General features: G+C 48.8%; 3 protein-coding genes across 4 annotated transcripts; all 3 read left to right on the forward strand.

The window, feature by feature from the left end:
* The first annotated feature begins 1,967 nt into the window (after nt 1-1,967).
* LOC148814305 (dehydrogenase/reductase SDR family member 13-like) lies at nt 1,968-6,257 on the forward strand. Its single transcript, XM_088906725.1, has 5 exons — nt 1,968-2,170; nt 3,099-3,217; nt 3,376-3,499; nt 4,146-4,472; nt 4,669-6,257. Exons 1-5 carry the CDS (start codon nt 1,987-1,989, stop codon nt 4,926-4,928), a joined length of 1,014 nt encoding a protein of 337 aa, XP_088762851.1. The 5' UTR covers nt 1,968-1,986; the 3' UTR covers nt 4,929-6,257.
* A 445-nt stretch (nt 6,258-6,702) lies between these two features.
* Nucleotides 6,703-11,224, forward strand: LOC148814306 (dehydrogenase/reductase SDR family member 13-like). The gene is made up of 5 exons (XM_088906726.1): nt 6,703-6,970; nt 7,639-7,757; nt 8,006-8,129; nt 8,719-9,045; nt 9,859-11,224. Exons 1-5 carry the CDS (start codon nt 6,844-6,846, stop codon nt 10,104-10,106), a joined length of 945 nt encoding a protein of 314 aa, XP_088762852.1. The 5' UTR covers nt 6,703-6,843; the 3' UTR covers nt 10,107-11,224.
* Nucleotides 11,225-11,616: 392 nt separating this feature from the next.
* mrm1 (mitochondrial rRNA methyltransferase 1 homolog (S. cerevisiae)) lies at nt 11,617-18,719 on the forward strand. 2 transcript variants are annotated; one of them, XM_088906727.1, is made up of 6 exons: nt 11,617-11,767; nt 13,196-14,044; nt 15,200-15,293; nt 16,171-16,291; nt 17,446-17,565; nt 18,264-18,719. In XM_088906727.1, exons 2-6 carry the CDS (start codon nt 13,224-13,226, stop codon nt 18,389-18,391), a joined length of 1,284 nt encoding a protein of 427 aa, XP_088762853.1. In that variant the 5' UTR covers nt 11,617-11,767; nt 13,196-13,223; the 3' UTR covers nt 18,392-18,719. The 2 variants fall into 2 exon arrangements, with proteins under 2 accessions (XP_088762853.1, XP_088762854.1); XM_088906728.1 differs by lacking the exon at nt 11,617-11,767 and having other exon boundaries at nt 12,976-14,044; nt 18,236-18,719.
* Nucleotides 18,720-20,599: the final 1,880 nt, after the last annotated feature.

Consider the following 20,599-nt stretch of genomic DNA (forward strand, 5'->3'; position numbering starts at 1 on the left):
TTTAATTCACTAATCAAAACATTTTGTTTGTTTAGCTTATCATACACGCACAGCAAGGAACAGCGAGGCCTGTGTTCACTTTCTGAAAGCTGGTTTTGAACTTCAGCAGTATAGCCTTTGTAACACTAACAGTGCAGCTGCAAGACCGGGCCTGTCCGGTAGATGGCGATCTCATACGCTCGTAAGCAAGCTGAAGCAGAGAGCTCTGCTTTTCCATTTTTTATATTTGAATTTGCCGGTCTATGTTTAAACAGTGCAGGAGGCAGCTTGTACAGAGGTTTTGCTATGCAAATTCTTTGTCAGGCATAGGTATGTCTGGATGGGACAGGAAATTTGCTTCATGATCTGTCAAGTCTTGTCATTATGAAATGTCTCCACCTGGCTCTTTCAGGGTCTTGCATGGGGCAACGCTACATCATTTCTGTCTTTTTCATGGCTAAGAGCCATAGCCTTTAGCTGATTTTACACTGGAGTTGTCCGTTTCTACCCCTAAGGACTCAAAACAAGTGGTTAGATTTGAAAAGGCCAGGTTAATTGTGCTGTTACACTGTTAAAAGCCTGACCTTTTTTAGGCATTTAAAGGTCAAAGGTTAAGACCCAGTAACTGACTGAGAATCCATTTTCCTAACATCAGCGATCTGAGAAAATGTGCCGAGTGAAGGTGTTCAGCCCCGCTTGCCTGTGCAGTTGTATCACATTTATTGTTATATTAACAATCCATCATGGTCCACATTGCACTGCCCTGTCCACAGTACCCCAGCATTACACCTTGACAGAGTCGGGCTGCTGTGATTTAGGAGTGTTTCAGTTTCGTGTACTGTAGCATGTACACAGTGCCCAGTGTAAGGCCTGCCCAGGCTCCTGTGGGACCATCAGACCAGAAAAGCCAGGCTAGCAGTAAAACCGTTTCTGGCTGGTTTCCTTCTTGGGGCTGAGACTGGGGTGTACAGTACACATACAGCACTCTTCACAAAGACGTTTGGTCTGGTGGAAGACTCTGGTTGCTCCAGGTAAGTGACCTTCTGTGTTTGCTGATGAGGAGTGAGTTTATTTTTGGCAAAATTGTTAGGATCCAGAGTACAGTCACACCTCCCAGCCTGGAATTTTCCTGGAAAATAAATTGGCTGTACCTTCCAGGGTTCTTTGGCGGCTGAATACTTTGGGAATTCTTAATTAAAATGTATATAAAAAACATTCTTTGACTCATTTTGGTCTGAAATACGTTATATTAAATTAGAAATGGGTTAAGGGAGTAAAATACAGAATTCCAAACCCGTGCAGATCTTAGAGTTTTTCATTATGAATTCAAACTAAAAACAAATATAATTAATTTAAAAAGTAAAATGAATTATACGTAAATGGCAATAATTATGCCAATTGTTTTACCTAGTTTGTACTACGAAAATAACAATACAGACACCAATTTCGACTTTAATATTATAGTTCCTGAATAAGGATATAGATTCCTAGGATATACTGTATATGGATGAGGGTAAAGAGTCTTCATTCACCAGAAAAATGACGATATTTGGTCAAGATTGTATTGTTATATAAACTGAGATTGATGCGAACGCAATACAAAGATTTAAAATTTTTTTTTTTTTATTCAGGAAAAACAACTTCAATACGGGGCCGCGTTTACTTTTAATCGAACAGTTGCTTTGAGAACAGGCCAAAATAAACTTTTGTAATCCTGGGGAAGAGTTCATTCATTGACCCAGGTATGAAATTGGACTGAGGGGGGGGTGAAGCTCGTAGACCGCGGCTCAGACAGCAGGTGCCACTGTGACTAATCGAGCAAGAATTTTACGCGGCTCCGCTTGGCGAGGCGTGGGGCGCGTAGCTCTTCGGGACCGGTTGGGCTGCAGTGCTGAGTGTCTTCACAGAGGGGGTCATCGCAGATTGAGAAACTGGTAAAACGAGCCAAACGCGGACGAGGAAGAAATCTGCCCTTCTTAAGCAGGTGCGCAACGTCCGTACTGCGTTATGGCGTTACCGGGAGAGCTTCTGCCTGCCACAGAGCTGGTCCTCACTGCGCAGAGAGCGATGTCGGCTTTTGTTATAGCGGCGGGACTGGTCGGCATTTACTTTTTCTTGCAGCAAACTCTCTTCAGGAGGGCTAAATGCAAAAGCCCCGTCAGGCTGTCAGGAAAGACTGTGATTATAACAGGTGAGAGCATACGCGTGGAGCCCGAAACTGATTTCCAGTAATTGTCTATTTTAAAGGCTCTGTTAAAAGTCGGAATCGCTTACCCAAGGCGAAACACTCCGGACTTCATCGTCCAGGCAATAATATTACACTGAAAGGCCTGCTTAGCGTCTTTATTCGTGCGAATATGTCCTGCTTATCCTCGCATTACGGGACGTTGCCAGTGTAGTGATTAAAATGGTTGTGTCAAATTGATAAAACGCGACTAGTTATTTCAAGAAAGTCTCTAAAGAATGAACCAGTTGCTTCATGTGAAGAAACATCCTTGTACTATTGCTCTATACAGCCCCACGGGCGATCATCCTGTAGCCGGCGTCTCGTCAGTCTTGTCCGGCGGCGTGTTTCTTATGAACGCATCTTGTAAATGTCAAATCTCTCAGTATCTCACGATGGCGTAACTGTGTTAGCTTGAGTAATAAACTTGGGACGACTTGAGTCACTGCGTTTTCTAACCCTTGAGATCAGTCGATGGGGTCTGGCGTCTTTTGAACGTCACGTAGGAACTTGCAGTTACGGGAATAATACTGATTATTTTTAAAAACCGGTCCTGTTTTTTTTTATTAATCACAAGTTATACCAGTGAGCTCTAGCGTCATACAGTCATTACAATAAGCGAGTACGTTTCTTTTGAAAAGGTTAAGCAATCCGTGCCGAAAGAAAAAGGCCATATTTTTGGGTTGTTTGCATACTGTGCGATTTAAGAGTTAACGTTGTCGGAGGCCCCTGATAAGTTTCTTCACTGGACGGATTTGTCCAGAAGCGGTGCATCGTGTAAAGAGGGAAGGATACGGGTCAGAGGTTTTGTTGAGAAGTAAGTTTAGCGAGCGAGAAGCACAACAGCGGAGTTGACCTCTGACCCCTAATGACCTGGGTTGCACTTCTCCTCCAGGTGGCAACACGGGGATTGGGAAGGCCACGGCTCTGGAGCTGGCCAGGAGAGGGGCCAGGGTCGTCCTGGCCTGCCGCAACAGACAGAAGGCAGAGACGGCCATCTGCGACATCAGGAGGGTAAGAGACGCCATTCCGAGGGCTTCAGTCGGCACAGGCGTGCAGCCTTGCAGACAGGAAGTGCTCGTTCAGCCCATCTCGCCCGATGACCACACAGGGCCTGCTGGATCTGTGACAGTCTCTGGGCCTCGCTGCCTGGACACACGCTTGTCTTTCAGGAAACTGGCAACAGTGAGGTGGTGTTCATGGAGCTGGACCTGGCCAGCCTGCAGTCTGTGCGCTCCTTCGCCGAGACCTTCCTGAAGACGGAGCCCAGGCTGGATCTGCTCATCAATAATGCAGGTGGGGCCCGGGGGGGAGGAGGAGGAGGTGGCTCGGCCTCGCTGAGCAGCACGCTGGGATCTTCGCAGAGAAACAGGATATCGCACTGCACTGCAGCAGAGGGGCAGCAGCTCCAGTCCAGTTCCACTGGGTTTCCTGACTCATGTTCTTATCCTTTCTGAGCTTCTAATTACTTAAATGGTTTTTGTGTTTACACCCATTAACCCGGTTAATGTACAGGTGTGTGGCTCTGTTGGATCTTAGCTGAGGGCTGCAATGCTGTAGTATAGTTTACAGCGGTGGTATGCAAATCCAGTTCCGGAAGATAGCAGTGTGTGAAGGTTTTCACTCCACCACTACACTTAATAACTAAAGTGAGCTTCTTACTAGCTTAGCTGGACCAATTTAGCTCTTGTTTAAAGGTCTTCAGGTGTTGATGACCCGTTACCTGCAAAGTGCTTTGAGTGGAGCGTCCAGAAAAATGCTATATAAGGATATTAATGTACAAACATGAATGCAGAACAGCAGCCTCTGCTGGCCAGGTGAACACCATTGCAGGGGCTGCATACATCTTGCACTTTCCCTCTTGTTAACTGCGATGCTGAAGATAACTAAAGCCACTGAGGTTTGCTGGCTTGTGTCATCCTTTGCTCTCTTCCTGTCCAAGGGCTGGTGGCTGATGGGCGCACCACAGATGGCTTTGGGGTGGAGTTTGGGGTCAACCATCTGGGGCACTTCCTGCTGACCTGCCTGCTGCTGGACAGGCTCAAGGAAGGAGGCTCCGGCCGGGTGATCACAGTGTCCTCCATTGCCCATATCTGGGGCAAAATCAACTTTGAGAACATGATGAACAACAGAGACCTGGGCACGGGCAAATATAGCTGGCAGTTCTTCCAGGCCTACTGCAACAGCAAACTCTGCAACGTCCTGTTCATCCATGAACTTGCCAAGAGGCTCAAAGGCACTAATGTCACCTGCTACTGTGTTCATCCAGGTCAGTGTGGATCTACTAATTATAATGCATTGGGTTTCCCCTGTGATGCATTAAATATCTGTTTCAGTAAAATTAAGTAAACGTTCTGCTCTAATCAAATTCTGCCTCTACAGAGCACGTCTGACATAAATGTATAAACAAGTTTGGAAAGTGTCCTTTATAGTCATGGATCCTTGCGCATGCTTGTCGCCCCCAGGGATAGTGAGAACTGAGCTGTCCCGGCATGTCAGTCTGTGGCAGAAGGTGTTCATCGAACCTGTGGCCAGGCTGCTCTTCCTGGACGTGGAGGCCGGCGCCCAGACCACCCTGCACTGCGCCCTGCAGGAGGGCATCGAGCCCCTCAGCGGGCGCTACTTCTCCTTCTGCTCCGTGCAGGAGGTGGGGGCCAAGGCCCGGGACGACGCGGTGGCCAGGAAGCTGTGGGAGGTCAGCGAGAGGCTGACCGGCCTGGCCTGACTGCACACAGGGGACAATAGATGAGCTGGCAGGAGGCAAACTCCAGTTTCCTGAGAAGAGGGCTGACGACATATTTATGCGTGTCTATCGGAGGACAACGTTTGAATCATTCTTTTGTTTTGAAACACTTTTCTGTGACCGATCGAGGCTGTTAAAGAAATGCATTTATTTTTTGGAACCGCACAAATGTTGACAGCTGGAAATGTATTATCACAGGGGGAAGAGTGAGCTGCCAGTGCAGTAATAATATCTCAGATCTGGGGAGCGATTGCTTGGTGATAAATGTTTTACAAGTTTTTTTACAAATCCGCCAGCATGCAGTGGACTAACAGTGCGGATCACACCTTGCGTTTTGTCCCTGGTTCTGCTTCAGCGATGTCCGAGGCTGGGATTCGCGGGCAGGCGAGTCTGTAAGATGTCTGCCGGTCTCACTAATGTTGCGTCCGACTGTCTGTGATCTGTCCGTCTGTTTTTTTTTCATTTCAATCCAAGCCGGGGTTACTGGCGCCGATCCTGGTGCCCGCCTCTCACTGTGACACAAGTGCTGCCAACGATGAACTGCCGTGCTCTGCCATGCCTTCACGAACACGCTGCTGGCGCCTGATCGGATTTATTGATCGGGATGACGACGCCGTAGCAGAGCCTGCGCGGTAGCTGGAGGCATGGGTGGGCCGAGCCCCTCTGTGATGGGCGCCCACAGTGCCGTTGAATCTCCTGAGAGCCGTCCTCTTTGTGACGGATGCCCTGGACGATGTGGGGGACCCGGATTTTGCCAGGGAGCTTGCTTCCCACGCCTTCTCCAGTGAATGAGAAAAGGATGTTTGGGGGAAAAAATTCACATCAGCACAGGAAGTGGGAAATCGGATGCGGTGTGTTTGAGATCAGTTTGATTGACGCAGGTTCTTCCGAGCTTCTGTTTTGTTGAATCGGGTCTGGTTGCTGTGTGTTCATGTGAATCCATTATTGCAGAGTCACAGCAGTGAATGTGCAGCACTGTTGCTAGTAATCTTTACCCTGTTTTTAGCAGTCAAGGCACCGGGGACATTAATGATTGTATTTGCCACAGACGACACCTTGATTAAATGAGGCACCTGGGACTGCATCCTCCGCCTGAGGAGAACCACTGCCAAGCCCTGCACTCTGATTTTTGTTTTTTTTACGTGCTGTTGGTATCTGAGCTGCATAGTTGTGTGTTGATGTCATTCCCTGTTTCTCCCGCTGCTGTGAAGTGACCTCCCCTTGCTACTGCCACAGTGTGGGGTGTGTTAGAATTGTGTGGCTTCCATGTCTGCTTGCTGGCTCAATAAATATTTTCTCCTCTTTGAAAAATTTGGTTAATAAGACTCATCAAAAGTCTCTTCCACGGTTAAAGCTATGATGTTGATCATCACGCCCTGCACCATGGTTCATTGTGGTCTTTGCTATTCTGGGATATACCAGCAATACACTGGCTTATTCATTCACCATGCAGCATAGCAATTTAATTCATTAAATGGTGTATCTGAAGTAGTGGTAGATCTTCGACTTAAAAACATCGATCCGATTGCACAGAACCGTTTGAGGACGAGAACCAATTTGATTTGCCTTGTAAGACTTTTTGACGGGTTTAAGTGCCTGTATTCAAATCGATTCTATTGAAGACTTGTGTTTGCAGTTGTGTTAAACGGGATTCATCAAAATCTCGCGAAGGAGCGATTACTAATCAGTACTTGAAAGGGTAGCCTTGAAGTGTGAAATGGTGACATCTACTGGAGAAAAGCGGTGTTACACGTAAATAAAGAGGAAAACAGGAAGTGAATCCGAGACTCGCAGAGAGGTGGTTGTAAAAGTAGGAGGACAGTGTTTCTGAAATAACCCAAACAGCACAGTTAAACTCTGCAGCGCGGGGTCGGGTGATTGAAGAGCCGAAGGAGAAATGGCCGCTTTTTTAACTGCGATTGCCCTGGTGGTTTTTGTTTATTTGCTCATTTATTACGGCGTGTTTAAAGGTCAGGTGTGCAAAAGCACCGCGGTGCTGAAGGGAAAAACCGCGATTGTAACAGGTGAGGCAAGCTGTTATTAATTATAATGCCAGACGCGTGAATGAGTATTCCTATGACCAGCTCTCCAAAAAGTGAAGAAAGCCCTGATGCCACTCTCTGTGGTTTCCCCTTACTTCAGCCGTGCTTTCCTGTTCTCTGCAGCGTGTTGTTGTTTCTATAGCTAGATCGCGTGTTTTCACCTCCAAAAAATTCTTAGTTCATTAATTAAAACTTTTTTTCTCAGTTTTTTTAGGATACAGGATTTTTGTATTAAGATTACAAGATGTAATGCGAATATTTTACTCCCTGAAGCCCATGGTCTGTTCAGTCAGTGGTGATCTTGTACTTCTGGAAGATGATATTGTACCTGTGCAGTTGAAATGGTAGCTGTAGTGTTGAGTGTTTCTGCTGACATGAGTCATGTCTAGTGACCCATTTACGCGCCCTCCTTTTCTGAGGACCGCACAACCTTAAAAATGTTTGTACAAAAACGCAACACAACCCGCAAACTTGAACATAACCTTTCCAGGCTGGGATCTAGCAAACTTTTGCAGCACTGTCCGTTTCCACTGCACGCATTAACAAGGGAGGTAAGTCTTGCAACGGTGTCGATGTATGAACTCTGACCTTTGACCTCCCCCCACCTCTGATTTCTGACACCTAACGTCCTCGGTGTGTTTCTCCTCCAGGTGGCAACACGGGGATTGGGAAGGCCACGGCTCTGGAGCTGGCCAGGAGAGGGGCCAGGGTCATCCTGGCCTGCCGCAGTAAGCAGAGGGCAGAGGCGGCCGTCTATGACATCAGGAGGGTAAGAGACCTGGTCTTTTCCTCTTTGTGTTGTCGGGCAGTCTCACACAGCAGTGAAAGGGAGTGAAGAACTGCACTAGCTGGGAATTTGTTACAGGAATTCGGTGTGCAGTAGTTCTGTCTGGGTTGGCAGTGCGCGTTACAGAATTAAGAGTGACCCGTCCCGTTGTCAAACCCCCTGACCGGAGGGCCTGCTGGATCTGTGACAGTCTCCGGGCCTCGCTGCCTGCACACACGCTTGTCTTTCAGGAAACCGGCAACAGTGAGGTGGTGTTCATGGAGCTGGACCTGGCCAGCCTGCAGTCGGTGCGCTCCTTCGCCGAGACCTTCCTGAAGACAGAGCCCAGGCTGGATCTGCTCATCAATAACGCAGGTGAGGCCCGGGGAGGAGGTGACCTGCAGGGACTGGGCTCGGCCTCACAGACACAGCTAGGCTCCTGGAGGGGTAGAGCCGCACTTTGTATTGCAGTACTGCCCTTCAGAACACACCGCTCAAAATAGGTTTCCACCACAGACACGTGAGCCAGGGACATGAGGCACAGCTGTCTGTTCGGTCGAAACACTTCCAGTCCGCTGCCCTTCCTCCAGACAGGCAGCGGACAGTGTGCTGGGACAGAGCTCTGCCGACACTCTCTGTGCTGGCAGTGCATGAGTTCAGCAACAGAGCAGAAGCACGCAGGGCCCACCCATAACATGGAAATCTAGGCTGCTTTTGCATGCTTTGGATGTTTCTCCCTGTACTCGAACATCATGGTGCAATGAGACCGTATGACGTTGCTTGAAAATTAGAGGGTAATTTAAGATACGACCACACATCCCTGTTCCAACTACACAGATACTGAAATTAGCTTCTGGGAGATGGGGTATAGAATAAGGTCAAGCTACCATACATAAATCAGCAGTATGTAAGGATATGTGTCTGTGTATTTAACAGTCTTCCCATGGCTTTCTGACTGCCTCAGGTATGATGGGTCCAGGCAGGACTGCGGATGGTTTCGGCATGGCCTTTGGGGTCAATCACCTGGGTCACTTCCTGTTGACCTCTCTCCTGCTGGAGCGACTGAAGGAGGGGGGTCCGAGCCGCGTGGTCAACGTCGCGGCGCTGCTCCACCGCCTGGGCGATATCGACTTCGGCACCCTGAGCACCCACAAAGACCTGGTGCCCCACCAGTCCGCCTGGCAGAACTTCAGGGCCTACTGCCATAGCAAGCTGTGCAACGTGCTCTTCACCCGTGAGCTGGCCAACAGGCTGGAGGGCACCAGCATCAGCTGCTACAGTCTCCACCCAGGTCAGTGCAGTCCCACCATGCCCACTGCTCCAAATCTGCTTTCAGTGTACTCATCTCAGCTCTGCAGCGCTGACGCCATCCGCCAACACACTCTGTTCTGAGTTGAAAATGCAATGTGCAATGTTTTGTGCTTAAGTCACAGGGGTCTATGTAACACATTTCACTGTGTAACACAGTTTTGACGACAAATACTACTTTGCTGTGCCTGCAGATCATGTCGGAACGTTTCTGCAGTGAAATGTTGGCTGCACAACCCATACTTTTTCTCATACATCTCATTACATTAGTCATCGCAGGGACTAGCGAGCAGGAAGGGCCTCACCTCACATCTCAGTTCACATGAATCCTCTCACTCGCCCGTGGTGAGACCAGCGGTTTCCAACGACATGGCAGCCGTACAGTACGTTCACAAAGTTCACGACTTTGTGCTGAATTCAGAATTTGTAAAACTGTGCAATACCATCAATGAATTTTATTTTGTAGCCCAGATTTTCTGCAATTTCCCTCACGGGATCAATAAAGTATCTATCTATCTTAATAGCCGGTCTGAGAATCTGGGACTGCAGCTCCCCTTTAACGTGTGTTTTTAAATAGCGGCTGTTAAGGATAGCAGAGAGTCTCGGCTGCCTGACTTCTGTTAATCAGCCACGAACAAAAGGACGTTTCAGCGTGTTCGTTGTTGCACGAGAGATAGAAGCGTAAAACGAAGTCATCTCGTTTTCAGTGCCTTGGGAGGTGCTTTCGTGATGCGGTCTGCAGTCGTGGTTGTGACGTAGAGGGCTGACCCTGCTGTCCTGTGCTTGCCGGCTGCAGGAGTGGTGGACACAGAGCTGGCCCGCGGGGTGGTGCCTCTTCTGCTGCCCGTGGCCAGGCTGTTCTTCCTGGACGCGGAGGCCGGCGCCCAGACCACCCTGCACTGCGCCCTGCAGGAGGGCATCGAGCCCCTCAGCGGGCGCTACTTCTCCTGCTGCTCCGTGCAGGAGGTGGGGGCCAAGGCCCGGGACGACGCGGTGGCCAGGAAGCTGTGGGAGGTCAGCGAGAGGCTGACCGGCCTGGCCTGACTGCACACGGGATCTCCAGCGCAGAGGAGGGAGAGGAGAGGGCGTCGGGATTTGGCCAGAGCTCGGTTTAGGGTTAGGAAAACTGCAATGCTGTGAGCAAAACTACTCTCCCATGCGTGTTCAAATGCTTAAATTGAGAGAGTGTGTTAGTAGACTTCTTGTCAAACATGACTTGAATACATCTCTGGGGTTTACATAGGAACATTTCATGATGAGAACAGGCTATTTGGACCTTAAGAGTTTCCTAAATGCTGAGGACCAGATTAAACGAGCAAAGTTACTCCGCTGTGTGCATTATAAAGCATGGATGTAGTGATGCAATTACTGCACTGATTCACAACAGGCTTGGCCGATTCTCTCACAGCCTGGAGCTGAATTCTGGACGATCTCAGCGCCCGCAGCCCCCGAAATGTAAATGAATGAAACGTTTTTTCCTTCCTCGTATGGATGGACTTTCCTTTGCATGGTGCTCTTGTGAAATTGGTGTGGGGGCTAGGTTTCAGTAAGAGTGCAGAGAGGCACTGGGACAAGTATGGGAGGTTTTTCCGGTTGTGCTGGACAGGCCTGTAACACAGGGCTGTTCAAGGGATGGGTGGCACTTTAAGAAGAATGTAGCAAGTTTAGATTTTACTCGAGATCTGATTATATTCTTATTTTGCTAACTGGTTAGGAATGACCTGTTGGCATACATGACAGTTTATATGGTGTCTCTAACTTGATCTAACATGGGTGGTGGCAAATTCACTCATACTGTTGCCTTCCGGCTGAGCATTTTAATCACTTTTCTAAACCTCTGTGTCCGTGACCACAAGGACATTTGTTTGTCAGGTCTTAGAAGGGCAGACTTTGGTTTTTGTTTTTTGAGCTGCACGCTACTTCTGCTTGCTGTGCTTAATTCTTCTGTCTCCGCACGCGTCTGCCTATTTCTGCCTCGGTGTCTTGTCTGCTAAGTCCGCTTCTTCCAGGCCGGACAAGCTAAAAAAACCCGGAATTTCTGCACGTGTTTCTCTTAAGGAGGGTTAAGACTTTTTTTTAGAAATTTAAAAATCGGTTGTATTGCCCACATTGTCTGCCCAGCGGCTGTGGCTGAAACTGAATAAAATGTTGATTTTCACTGAGTATGTTGCACGTTTATTGTAACGAGTGGAACAAAATTAAGTCGAGGGGGACTCTTTCAGTGGTAAGGGACATGGAGAGTATCCTGGAAATGTTGAACAAATGCAGTTCAGATACAATGTATAGCTCTTTTATGTATTGCAGAAATATTCAGAGGAGCAGTGTTATTGAGTTACCTGTATGAAACTGGGCATCTCATTGATGTTCTTGCCTGAGTGAAGTAAAACCCAATATTAATATATTCCTGCAGTTTCTTTCAAAACATTCACATTTTCAATTAAAAAAAAACCGCGAGAACCCTGATTTTTATTTTTATGTGTTTAATTGTTGCTGTTTGGTCTCTGCGGCTATTTTTCACCTTTATAAGGCTGACATTTTCGGAGACTCCAGGAAGCGGTCGAGAGAAGAGCAATGGGGTAAATTAAATGGGCGTCTTTTCTCTGGAGTGACGGAAGAGGGCGCTGTTGAATTTGTCGTGAGCGCCGAGGGTGGAAGTTGTTTCCTTGGTTCCTCGCAGCGGTGTTGCAGGAAGGAGTTGGGTGTGTGTGAGTCCCGTCTTTTTTTTTTATAAAAGGGGTGGCATTTCTTTTACATAAATGGAATATGGGCAAATAATAACCTGAAAGGTGCCGAGTTGGTCCGTTAGAAAGTTTAAAAGACTAATCTCGGAGATCGAGAAACGCTGCTGAATAGCTGTATTGCGCGAAGTTTCACTCCACGTGTGAAATTGCTGGGATAATTGAACAACAGAAGTACGAGGGTGTCCTGATCATTGATTGCATCAGGAGCAGTGTTCCAAAATACGTTATGTGTTTAAACCCTACCTTTGCTAAACCTTACACGTACTCTAAAAGGGTCCACATGTATATCTGATTTATAAGTAGAGTCCCTTTTTAATTTTTACTTTTAATAAAACATTGCCATTTGCCAAAGACTGACCCATTTTATCGATAAGAACATGCCTACTTGATATCTCGTATGGAGTAACCTGCTAACCAGGTTACACGGGTGGTATTGTAATGAGGGTTTCAGTTGGTTACAAGCAGACTGTCCTAGAGGTGATGAGTGAATTCACTGAAATCTGTTGAGGAGTGATGACAGGGTTCGCCTGAGCCAGACCTTGTCCGTGTGGCTGTGTGTGTAAACGGAGCTGAATTAAGATCCGCTGTGTAGTCATTTCAAACTGTATACAGAAATTTGAAGCAGATCTTTCATGCATAATGGTCCCCATCTTTTAATTGGTGTCATCACTCTGCTCTCCTCCCCACTGAGAGCTGGTGTGTGGGGAGTGTACTGGTTCACTATGGCTGCCGTCGCATCATCCAGGTGGGGCTGCACACTGGTGGTGGTGGTGGGGATCTCCATCCCCACCACCACCACCAGTGTGCAGCCCCACCTGGATGATGACTTTACCTGTAAAGTGCTTTGAGTGGAGTGTCCAGAAAAGCTCTATATAAGTGTAAGAAATTAATAATTATTATTATACATGAATGATTTATTTTTCTAGGCATTCCAGGATTGAAAAGCACTAGAAATTCTTTTTTTTTGGGTTCTTTAAAATTTACCTTCAGAAAATGAATCGCAGTTGGAGTATTGCTCTCTCGGCCCTTGATGAACCTTTTAATTCAGCTCTTCAGTTCAAACTTGTGACTTGGAGTGGAGTATCCAGAAAACGTGCTATATAAGTGTAAAGAATTAATTATGGTGGGCAGCTGCGTCAGCATGCGGAGGCTGCAAAGGAACAAGTAAAGGTTTATTCCCTGCTGAAAAGAGAAGAAAAGAAACACAACGTTTCGGCTGTGGAACGTTCTTTTCTTCTCTTTTCAAGAATTAATTATTATTATTATTATACATGAGTCATTAATTTTTCTGGGCATTCCAGGATTGCTCATTAATAACACTGCCAATTATTGAAAAATTCATAATGCTTAAAATTGCACATGTTTCAGAGGTGGCCTGCTGTTCTGTTTCAGTCTGAGCCCGGCGACGCATGTCCTGAGAATGAGGTTGTGGCTGGGGAGGAGTGCACCCGTACTCTGTGTGAGCAGTCTGAACAGAGCCACTGGGGTGATCTGTGAATCAATAACCCATAGTCCCCCCTGGCAGTCCTATCATGCCTCCCTGCCACACCTCTCTGCGCGAGACAAGGACGGGGGGTCACGGAGAGGTCCTGGTGGAGGGGCCCGCGATGGCTATGGCGCCTCCTGTAGGCTGGGAGGTCAGTCTGAGAGCTCAGGAGTGGGGCAGCCGACCTCCAGGAAGAGCATGAGGTTTGGGGGCTCAGCCACAGCCGACCTGGGGTGCAGAACCGGAAGCCGGCTCTCCAGCGAGCTCCGGAACCTGAGCGTGGAGGACTTCCCCAGGAGGAAGCCGAAGGCTCGTGGGGAAAAAGCCCCGGCTGAGGCTGAGCTCCGGGGCACTGAAATCGTGTTTGGCGCGGCCCCCTGCCTCCTGGCTCTCTCCCAGGGCAGGAGGAGGCTGTGCAGGCTCTTCGTGAAGCAGGGCCTTGCCCTGCAGAGGCCGGACCTGCAGCAGGCGTGCCGGCAGGCCCGGAGCAAGCAGGTGGAGGTCCAGCAGGTGAACCGGAAGGAGCTGGACAGGCTGGCCTCAGGCAGGGTCCACCAGGGCCTGTGTCTGGAGGCCAGTCCCCTGGGCTACCAGACAGAAGATCCCGCCCTGGAGGGAGAGCCGGACCAGGACTCGGCAGGGCCCCCTCTCTGGCTGGTTCTGGATGGGATCCAGGACCCGATGAACCTGGGAGCCATTCTGCGCTCTGCCTATTTCCTGGGGGTGGACAGGATCGCCAGCAGCCTGCGGAACAGGTACGTTCCAGAGCTGTTTTTCAAAGGGGAGCTGCAGCCCCAGTTTCTCAGACCAGGGGTTAAATCTCGGTCACAAAATAAATGAATTAACGGTATCACAAAATCTTACAAATTCAGAATTGAGCACAAAACCAGGAAGCAAAAAGTCGTCATGTTGCAAACCCCTTTGTTTTGCCAGGGAGAGAGTGAGAGTTCGTGCAAACTGCAACATGAAGCAGCCCTTCCTGCTCTCTAGTCACTGTAATGGCTAACGTAATGTGTTGGACGAGTGAATAAATGCAGGTTGTGTAGCAGATATTTCACCGCAGAAGTGTTCCACCGTCATCTGCGTGCTGAATGAACAAGTAGTGTTTGTCGGTAAAACCTCCTCGCGATATTTCTGTTGGATTAAAAGAGATGTGTTCACAAGCCTGCTTGTATATCAGAGCTGCTTCACCTTCCCGTACATTTTGTTGCCTTGTTCTGAGTCACAGAATATGATGCTGTGCAGACCTTGAAATCTGGTCTATTTTGTGATGTAAATTGGAGGTTTTACAAGTTACTGTGTAAATTTTACTGTCATTGTGGTTTGAAGTGCACTCATCAATGCTGATTCTTTCTGACCCCGAAATATAAAGAGAGCCTTACAGTTCACCTTGAATATTGTCTGAACTGCATCAGGGGAAAAGCGGCACCTCTTCCCCTTTACCCACAACCTGGGCAGCAGGTCCTCTTGCAGTGAGCTGCCCCTTCCTGTCGCTTGCTCAGATTGCATTTTGTTCTGAGCCAAGAACTGAGGTTATGGGTTGAACAAGATTAAATGCTCCACCCCCCCCCCCACAGTTGTCTTTTTTTATTTTTCAAAATGTAGGACGTGCATGCACAAATGAACACAGTGCCACAGAGTGAAAGCGGTCAGTGTAGCAGGCTTTCCAGACAAGAACAAGTATCTAACCGCGTTCCGCGAGTGGAGAAAAGTAGCTTAGCCGTGTTTCTTTCCCTGAGAGCAGTGCCTGCAGGTGAACACAACCTCGTGCAATCTAAGGGGCTTCTCTTTTTTTTACAAGAAGACACCTGTGCGTTGCATCATTAATGTGTGAGCCAGTCTGCAAACGTCCATGACCTCCGTGTGCTCTTTCTAAAACTGCATTGTGCTTGCTTGTCTCCGCACGTCAGCTGCCCCTTGACCCCGGTGGTGAGCAAGGCCAGCTCAGGAGCCATGGAGGTCCTTGAAGTCTATGGCTACGACAGCCTGGCGGATATGCTGAAGGTGATTCTCCCTCCCCCTGCGGACACATGGTAGTGAGCTCCTGCCTTCACTGCGCTGACAGGGCTGCTCTTCCTTAGGGCTGGAAAGGATCGTTTACTGGGCTGATAACTTGCTTTAACAGCGGCATTTTGTTGATTACACAAGGTGGCTCATTGTGGAAGTGTTCCAGTATATGAAGTGCATTGTCTTAGTGTAACTGGTGGAGGAATTCATGGTCTAAGCTAGATTGGCTGAAAGATTTCCTCTAGTTATTAAGAGAAGACACCTGCATTGTAGAGCAGTGAAGCCCCCGAGCATCAGCAGGGACCACGAACAGGGCTGGTGTGCTTGACATCTGCTGCTGCACCAGGCATCACTTTGGAAATTCTTGATATTCTTTCCGCTGTTTTTACCATCAGTGAAATGTCACCCCTGTGTTGATCTACAGTGGAGGTCTGAATTCTGGGGTTTATGTAGAGTGGATTGTTTCGTCCTTGTTGTGTGTAAACAGACCTAACGTTATTTTTAAGCAAAATGAATGACGGTCACGCAGTGCATCCCAGAAAAATTCACAGGTGCATGAAAGAACAGCTCATTCTGTGGTCTGGCTCTCCTGGGCTGTGCTGTCCTATGTGTCCACCAGGGGCCAGTAGCAACCTGTCATTACACTGCTTCTACTCCTCCTCTGGGCTCTTTCAGCAGGGCTGTTGCTCACAAGTGCTTAACTGGTTTCCATTAAGTCTTGAAACACTACCATACTGGTATAGGACCTTTCCCTTATGGTAATTATCTTATCGGTGGTGTGAACAGTTCTGTCTGTGTACTCTGCATGGTAATGTCTGATCATTTGCATTTTTTCGTCTGTGTCCGATACGATTTTTGTTTTTCTCCGATTCAGGCAAAATTGAGCAGGGGCTGGCATGTTTTTGGCACAGTGGGTGCTGCCGAGGCAGATATGGGCATCCCTGTCCTGTCATGTTCTGAATTCCAGCAGACCAAGCCCACTTTGCTGGTTCTCGGTAAGACTGCATTTTCATGCGCTGGCTTTGCCGCCTATCTTCCGGGTTAAGGAATTTAGGCCTTCTGACAGTTACCACTGGAAACGCCTCTTTTTCATCCTTTAAAATTTAGTTTCAGGAAATAAAATGCAGTTGCAGTCTTGCCCTCTCTGCCTTTGATGAACCCGACATTCTTTTAATTCAGCTCTTCAGTTCAAACGTGTGACTTGTAGTGTAAAGAACTATTGTTATTATACATACATTTCTTTTCCTGGGCATTCCAGGGATTGCTCATGCTCATTAATAACGCTGCCAGTTGTTGACAAACAGCCTTCACTCTCTGTATGATTTTGTTACCACTAATTGAAGAGGAAGACTGCAGTCCTCTCTAAATGAATATCCTGATGTTCTTGTGATCAGTTTGAACTGACCCAGACTGGTGACTTGCAGTTTTTGCAGCAGCCAGACATGTGAACTACAGAGGTTTTAGAATGGTGCCCTGCAGCTTTAAATGAGAACAGCAAGGTGATCTCAAATGCAGTTTTGTTGTTGTTTTTCTGTTGCATTAGTACCCATGACTACAGCCAGACACCTTGTTTCACTCAGAGAGTCTCAGTCCTTTGCTCAGGGGCACAGCAGAGCCCTGTCTGGAATTAGAACCTGTAACCTCCTGGCTGTGAGCTCTGCTGTCCCATTTTCCTTTTTCATAGAATCATTCAGTTAAGTCGTCTTTAATAATGTGGCAGGATCTTCTGTCTATGGCTACCCAGTTCTTCAATAAAATACCTAAAAATGAACACAAATACAGAAATGAAATGGAGGTGCTCACGCAAAGAGAAAGGGAGAATAATTGATATTTGTAATTGATATATAAGAGGGAAAGAGTATACTGTATTGCAGACAAGCATAGGTTTCTGCAAAAAATAGTCGTACTTCTTTCCAAAAGAATTGCTTTTTGCCATCAAATGTGACTTATGTTCTTATATGACCGTGTGATTTGAGAGTGTGGTCTCTGGGTGTCTTCTTCTTTGCTGTCTGTTCTGGACACACAAGTGCCTCGAGAAGCACAGCTCCTCCCCAGAGCCTGGAACAAGGAGCAGAGCAGCCTGTAGAGGGCAGCGCAGGTTGGGTGAGCATGCTGGCCTGCTCTGACCCCGGCACCTGTGTCTCCTTAGGCAGCGAGGGCGCCGGACTGACCCCCGAGCTGAGGGCGCTGTGCCAGGCTCACCTCACCATCGCCCCACGCCGCGACCTGCACCCCGGCGTGGAGTCTCTCAACGTCTCCGTGGCCGCAGGTACCCCCTCTGCTCGTCTGTCGGGGGGCTGTCACGGGCCGGAGACCATGCGGCGTAACTGATCAGTTCTCCGAATCCCACCCAGTCATTTCTCAGAGGTTTACTAGGGCAGCTGGGGATTTTCTTACTCCCAGCAATTTGTACAGAGATCTCAGTCCGGAATTCATCCCCTCTGGGTATCTTCTGTTGGCTTCTGCCCGCGGTTTCGCCGTTAGCGCAGAGTCTCTAAGAGGGAAATGAATGCATGTAGGGTTACAGTAATACAGTCAAGCACTTGCAGACACTCCTGGCTCAGCAGTGCCGAGGAGAGCAGCTCTGTTGCCTTTGCTCCCTCTTTTTACTGCAGTGATTCTCACCCTAGGCAGGTGTGCCATCCTGTTCGCCTGCAGTGTCTGGAGAAACACCAGCTGGTTCGGTAGTGTCACACACGACTTCCGAAATACTGATGCTGTTTAGCTTTAACCGCATCACAGCTCCCAGAGGTTGACATCGCCTATGTCAGAGGCACCAGTCAAAAAGTACCTGGCACTCCCCCCACATGCGCAGGATTTTCTGAGAAACGTGCTCTCCAGATTGGCTTGCAGGTGTGTTCTCCAGGTCTCCCAATGCTCTGCGCCATATCCTTAGTGTTCCCTGATTATTTTTTTTTCCCTCTTTCATTACCTCATAGGTATTCTGTTGCACTCTCTGATCTCCAGCAGGAGGAAGGAACGGTGCTGACCGCTGTACTGTGTTTGCTTTGGATGCGATCCCAGCCCGCGCTACAGTGCTTAAAGACTGGATTACGGCATCAATTAGCAATCGGAGCATTCGGGGACCTGATTGATTGACTTTGCTAATGCTGCGCGGCGTGCTGGCGGGGCTGCGGGCTGCAGGCCGGGCTGTTTGAACAGCTGTGAAGGGGCCGGTCCCAGAATGCTGAGCCACGGCATTCCGTCACTCCGGGGACGAACCCAGAAAGCAGCAGCAGCGGCGGGCGGGTCGGAAAAGACCCGTGTCCTTTCAGGGCAAATGTGGCGTCTGTACACGCTTGGATACAGCCTCCAATGCAGAACATGTTGCTGGACTTTCTACCTGTTGAACTCTGCATGGAGGAGAAGTCGGCCGTTGTACAGCAAAATAAATGGGTCGTTCTGAAACGGCAGTTCAACATGATTTTTTCCTCCATGTAACCGGATGTGTTTTGCTGACCAAAGTCGAGTTCGTCAGTGCTGCTCGGCGGGATGGCTTAAGCGTTGTGTTCATGCCATCTGCCTCTTGTAGACGCAGGGGGTCGGTGTTGTTGGGTCTCCTCTCTCCGGCGATTTCCGGCGTCAGTTCTGAGCCCGCGGGCCGTGTCGTGCCGCCGCTTGCCCGAGAACGACACCTGTCCCTGTTCTCCCTCTGCGGCTTCTCTCTCTTCTTCTCCTCCGGTCTGGTGCAGGAAGCAGGGGGCCTTCGCCGGTGCCAGTTGGGGGAGAGGGCCCACGCAGGCACTGAACCTCAATTAACGGATTGCTACCACGCAGGAGCGATAGACGAGAAAATAAATGATTGAGGTGGTGGTTGGGGGGGGGGGGGGGGCAGTGGCGTAGCACGGTCTGTTTTAGCCAAACAGCCCCCCCACTCCACCTGGCTCTTCCACAGTGGCAGTAGTCGTCAATAAACAGCACCATCCTCAGGGTCTTGTTACTTCCTCAGGAGCAATTAATGTCTCCCATCTGCTCACCGGTGATTAACGATGTTTACAAATATCGCTGCGTCTCCCACCTCTCGCCACCGGACGCCCTGTCATCTGCGAGGGTGGGCCGGCGTCCTGGCGTCAATTAGCCAAACTTCATTTTTACCCTCCTGAAAGTGCGCGTGTGTGTGTCAGACGGGATCCAGGCTCAACTGCTGCGGAGTTTTTCAGGGGGTCAGCGAGCCAGGCAGGCCTGCGTCTGGGATGGGGTTCCTGGCGATGGCGGGAGAGCTCCAGCAACAGTCCGGGGGAGAACCGGTGTTGGGGAAAAATGTACCGTGCGGAGTGTATTGTCACACACACAGTGGATCTCTCACAGAGGGCTATGGAATGGTGCAGGAAGAGCCGTGGGCCTGGTGCTTTCTCTCTCGGGTTGGGGCCATTATTGTAAAACATCATGCCCACCAACAATCGGGAAAGGAGACCCCAATCCCCCTCTCTCCCGCCCTCCCGCGGCGCGCGCTCAAAAGGTCAAGTCGGCACAAGAGAAAGAAAGCACGCCAAACTAGCTGTGGACGGCGGGGAAAGAAAATGGACCACGGCTGGAGATGTGGTATTTCCCGGGAGCGAACAGTCGGATCTCTGTCCCCTTCCGGGGCTGAGGAAAATTCCAGACACGCGGAATCCAAGAGGGAAAGGGTCCAGTGAAACCCGGGAAGAGTGGTAGGAGATTGCCGGCACAGAGGAGCTATCATTTTCCGGGCCGCTGCCATCCCGGGTATCATGGGAGCCCGGGATAGGAAAGTAAAGACGGATGAGCTCTAATGAAATGTCGGCTTCATAAAAGCTTCGTAAACATACACTGTACCGCACCACTTAGGTAAATGAACCTGCAGCAGCCTAATGAAGAAATGTGGCTTGCTGAGCTTGGTTGTGTAGCTGGCTCTCTCTGGTGAATATTGTTAACAGATATCAATTAGGGGAAAGTACTGAATTTCACAACTGTATTACTAATTGGCAATTTGCTGCCTTGGAACAGCAGTATCCCGTTATTTATGTTTTGTGCAGTAATATCCTAAACAATCAGAAGTATTTATAAACTCGGGGAGAATAAAGTCTGCTGCAGGGGTGATATTCCTTTATGCAGGGATGTTATTTCCCAAGCTGTGCTCTTTGTAAAGATCCGTTTTAGGAGATGCTCCCCTACAGTGGTTGTCCGTTTGCAGACGCGGGTTTGGAAGCAAAGGTAAAGTACAGAAAAGACAATAAAGAAACCTGTCCTGTGTAATAAGTCATAACTACGAAGATGCTTTAAAATGCTGGCTGTTACACTGGGGGGTTGTGCAGTAGCATCTTGCTTCATTTTTATCAGTG

This window comes from Atractosteus spatula, chromosome 27, assembly GCF_055471065.1.
Source record: "Atractosteus spatula isolate fAtrSpa1 chromosome 27, fAtrSpa1.hap1, whole genome shotgun sequence".
Classification (NCBI taxonomy): domain Eukaryota; kingdom Metazoa; phylum Chordata; class Actinopteri; order Semionotiformes; family Lepisosteidae; genus Atractosteus; species Atractosteus spatula.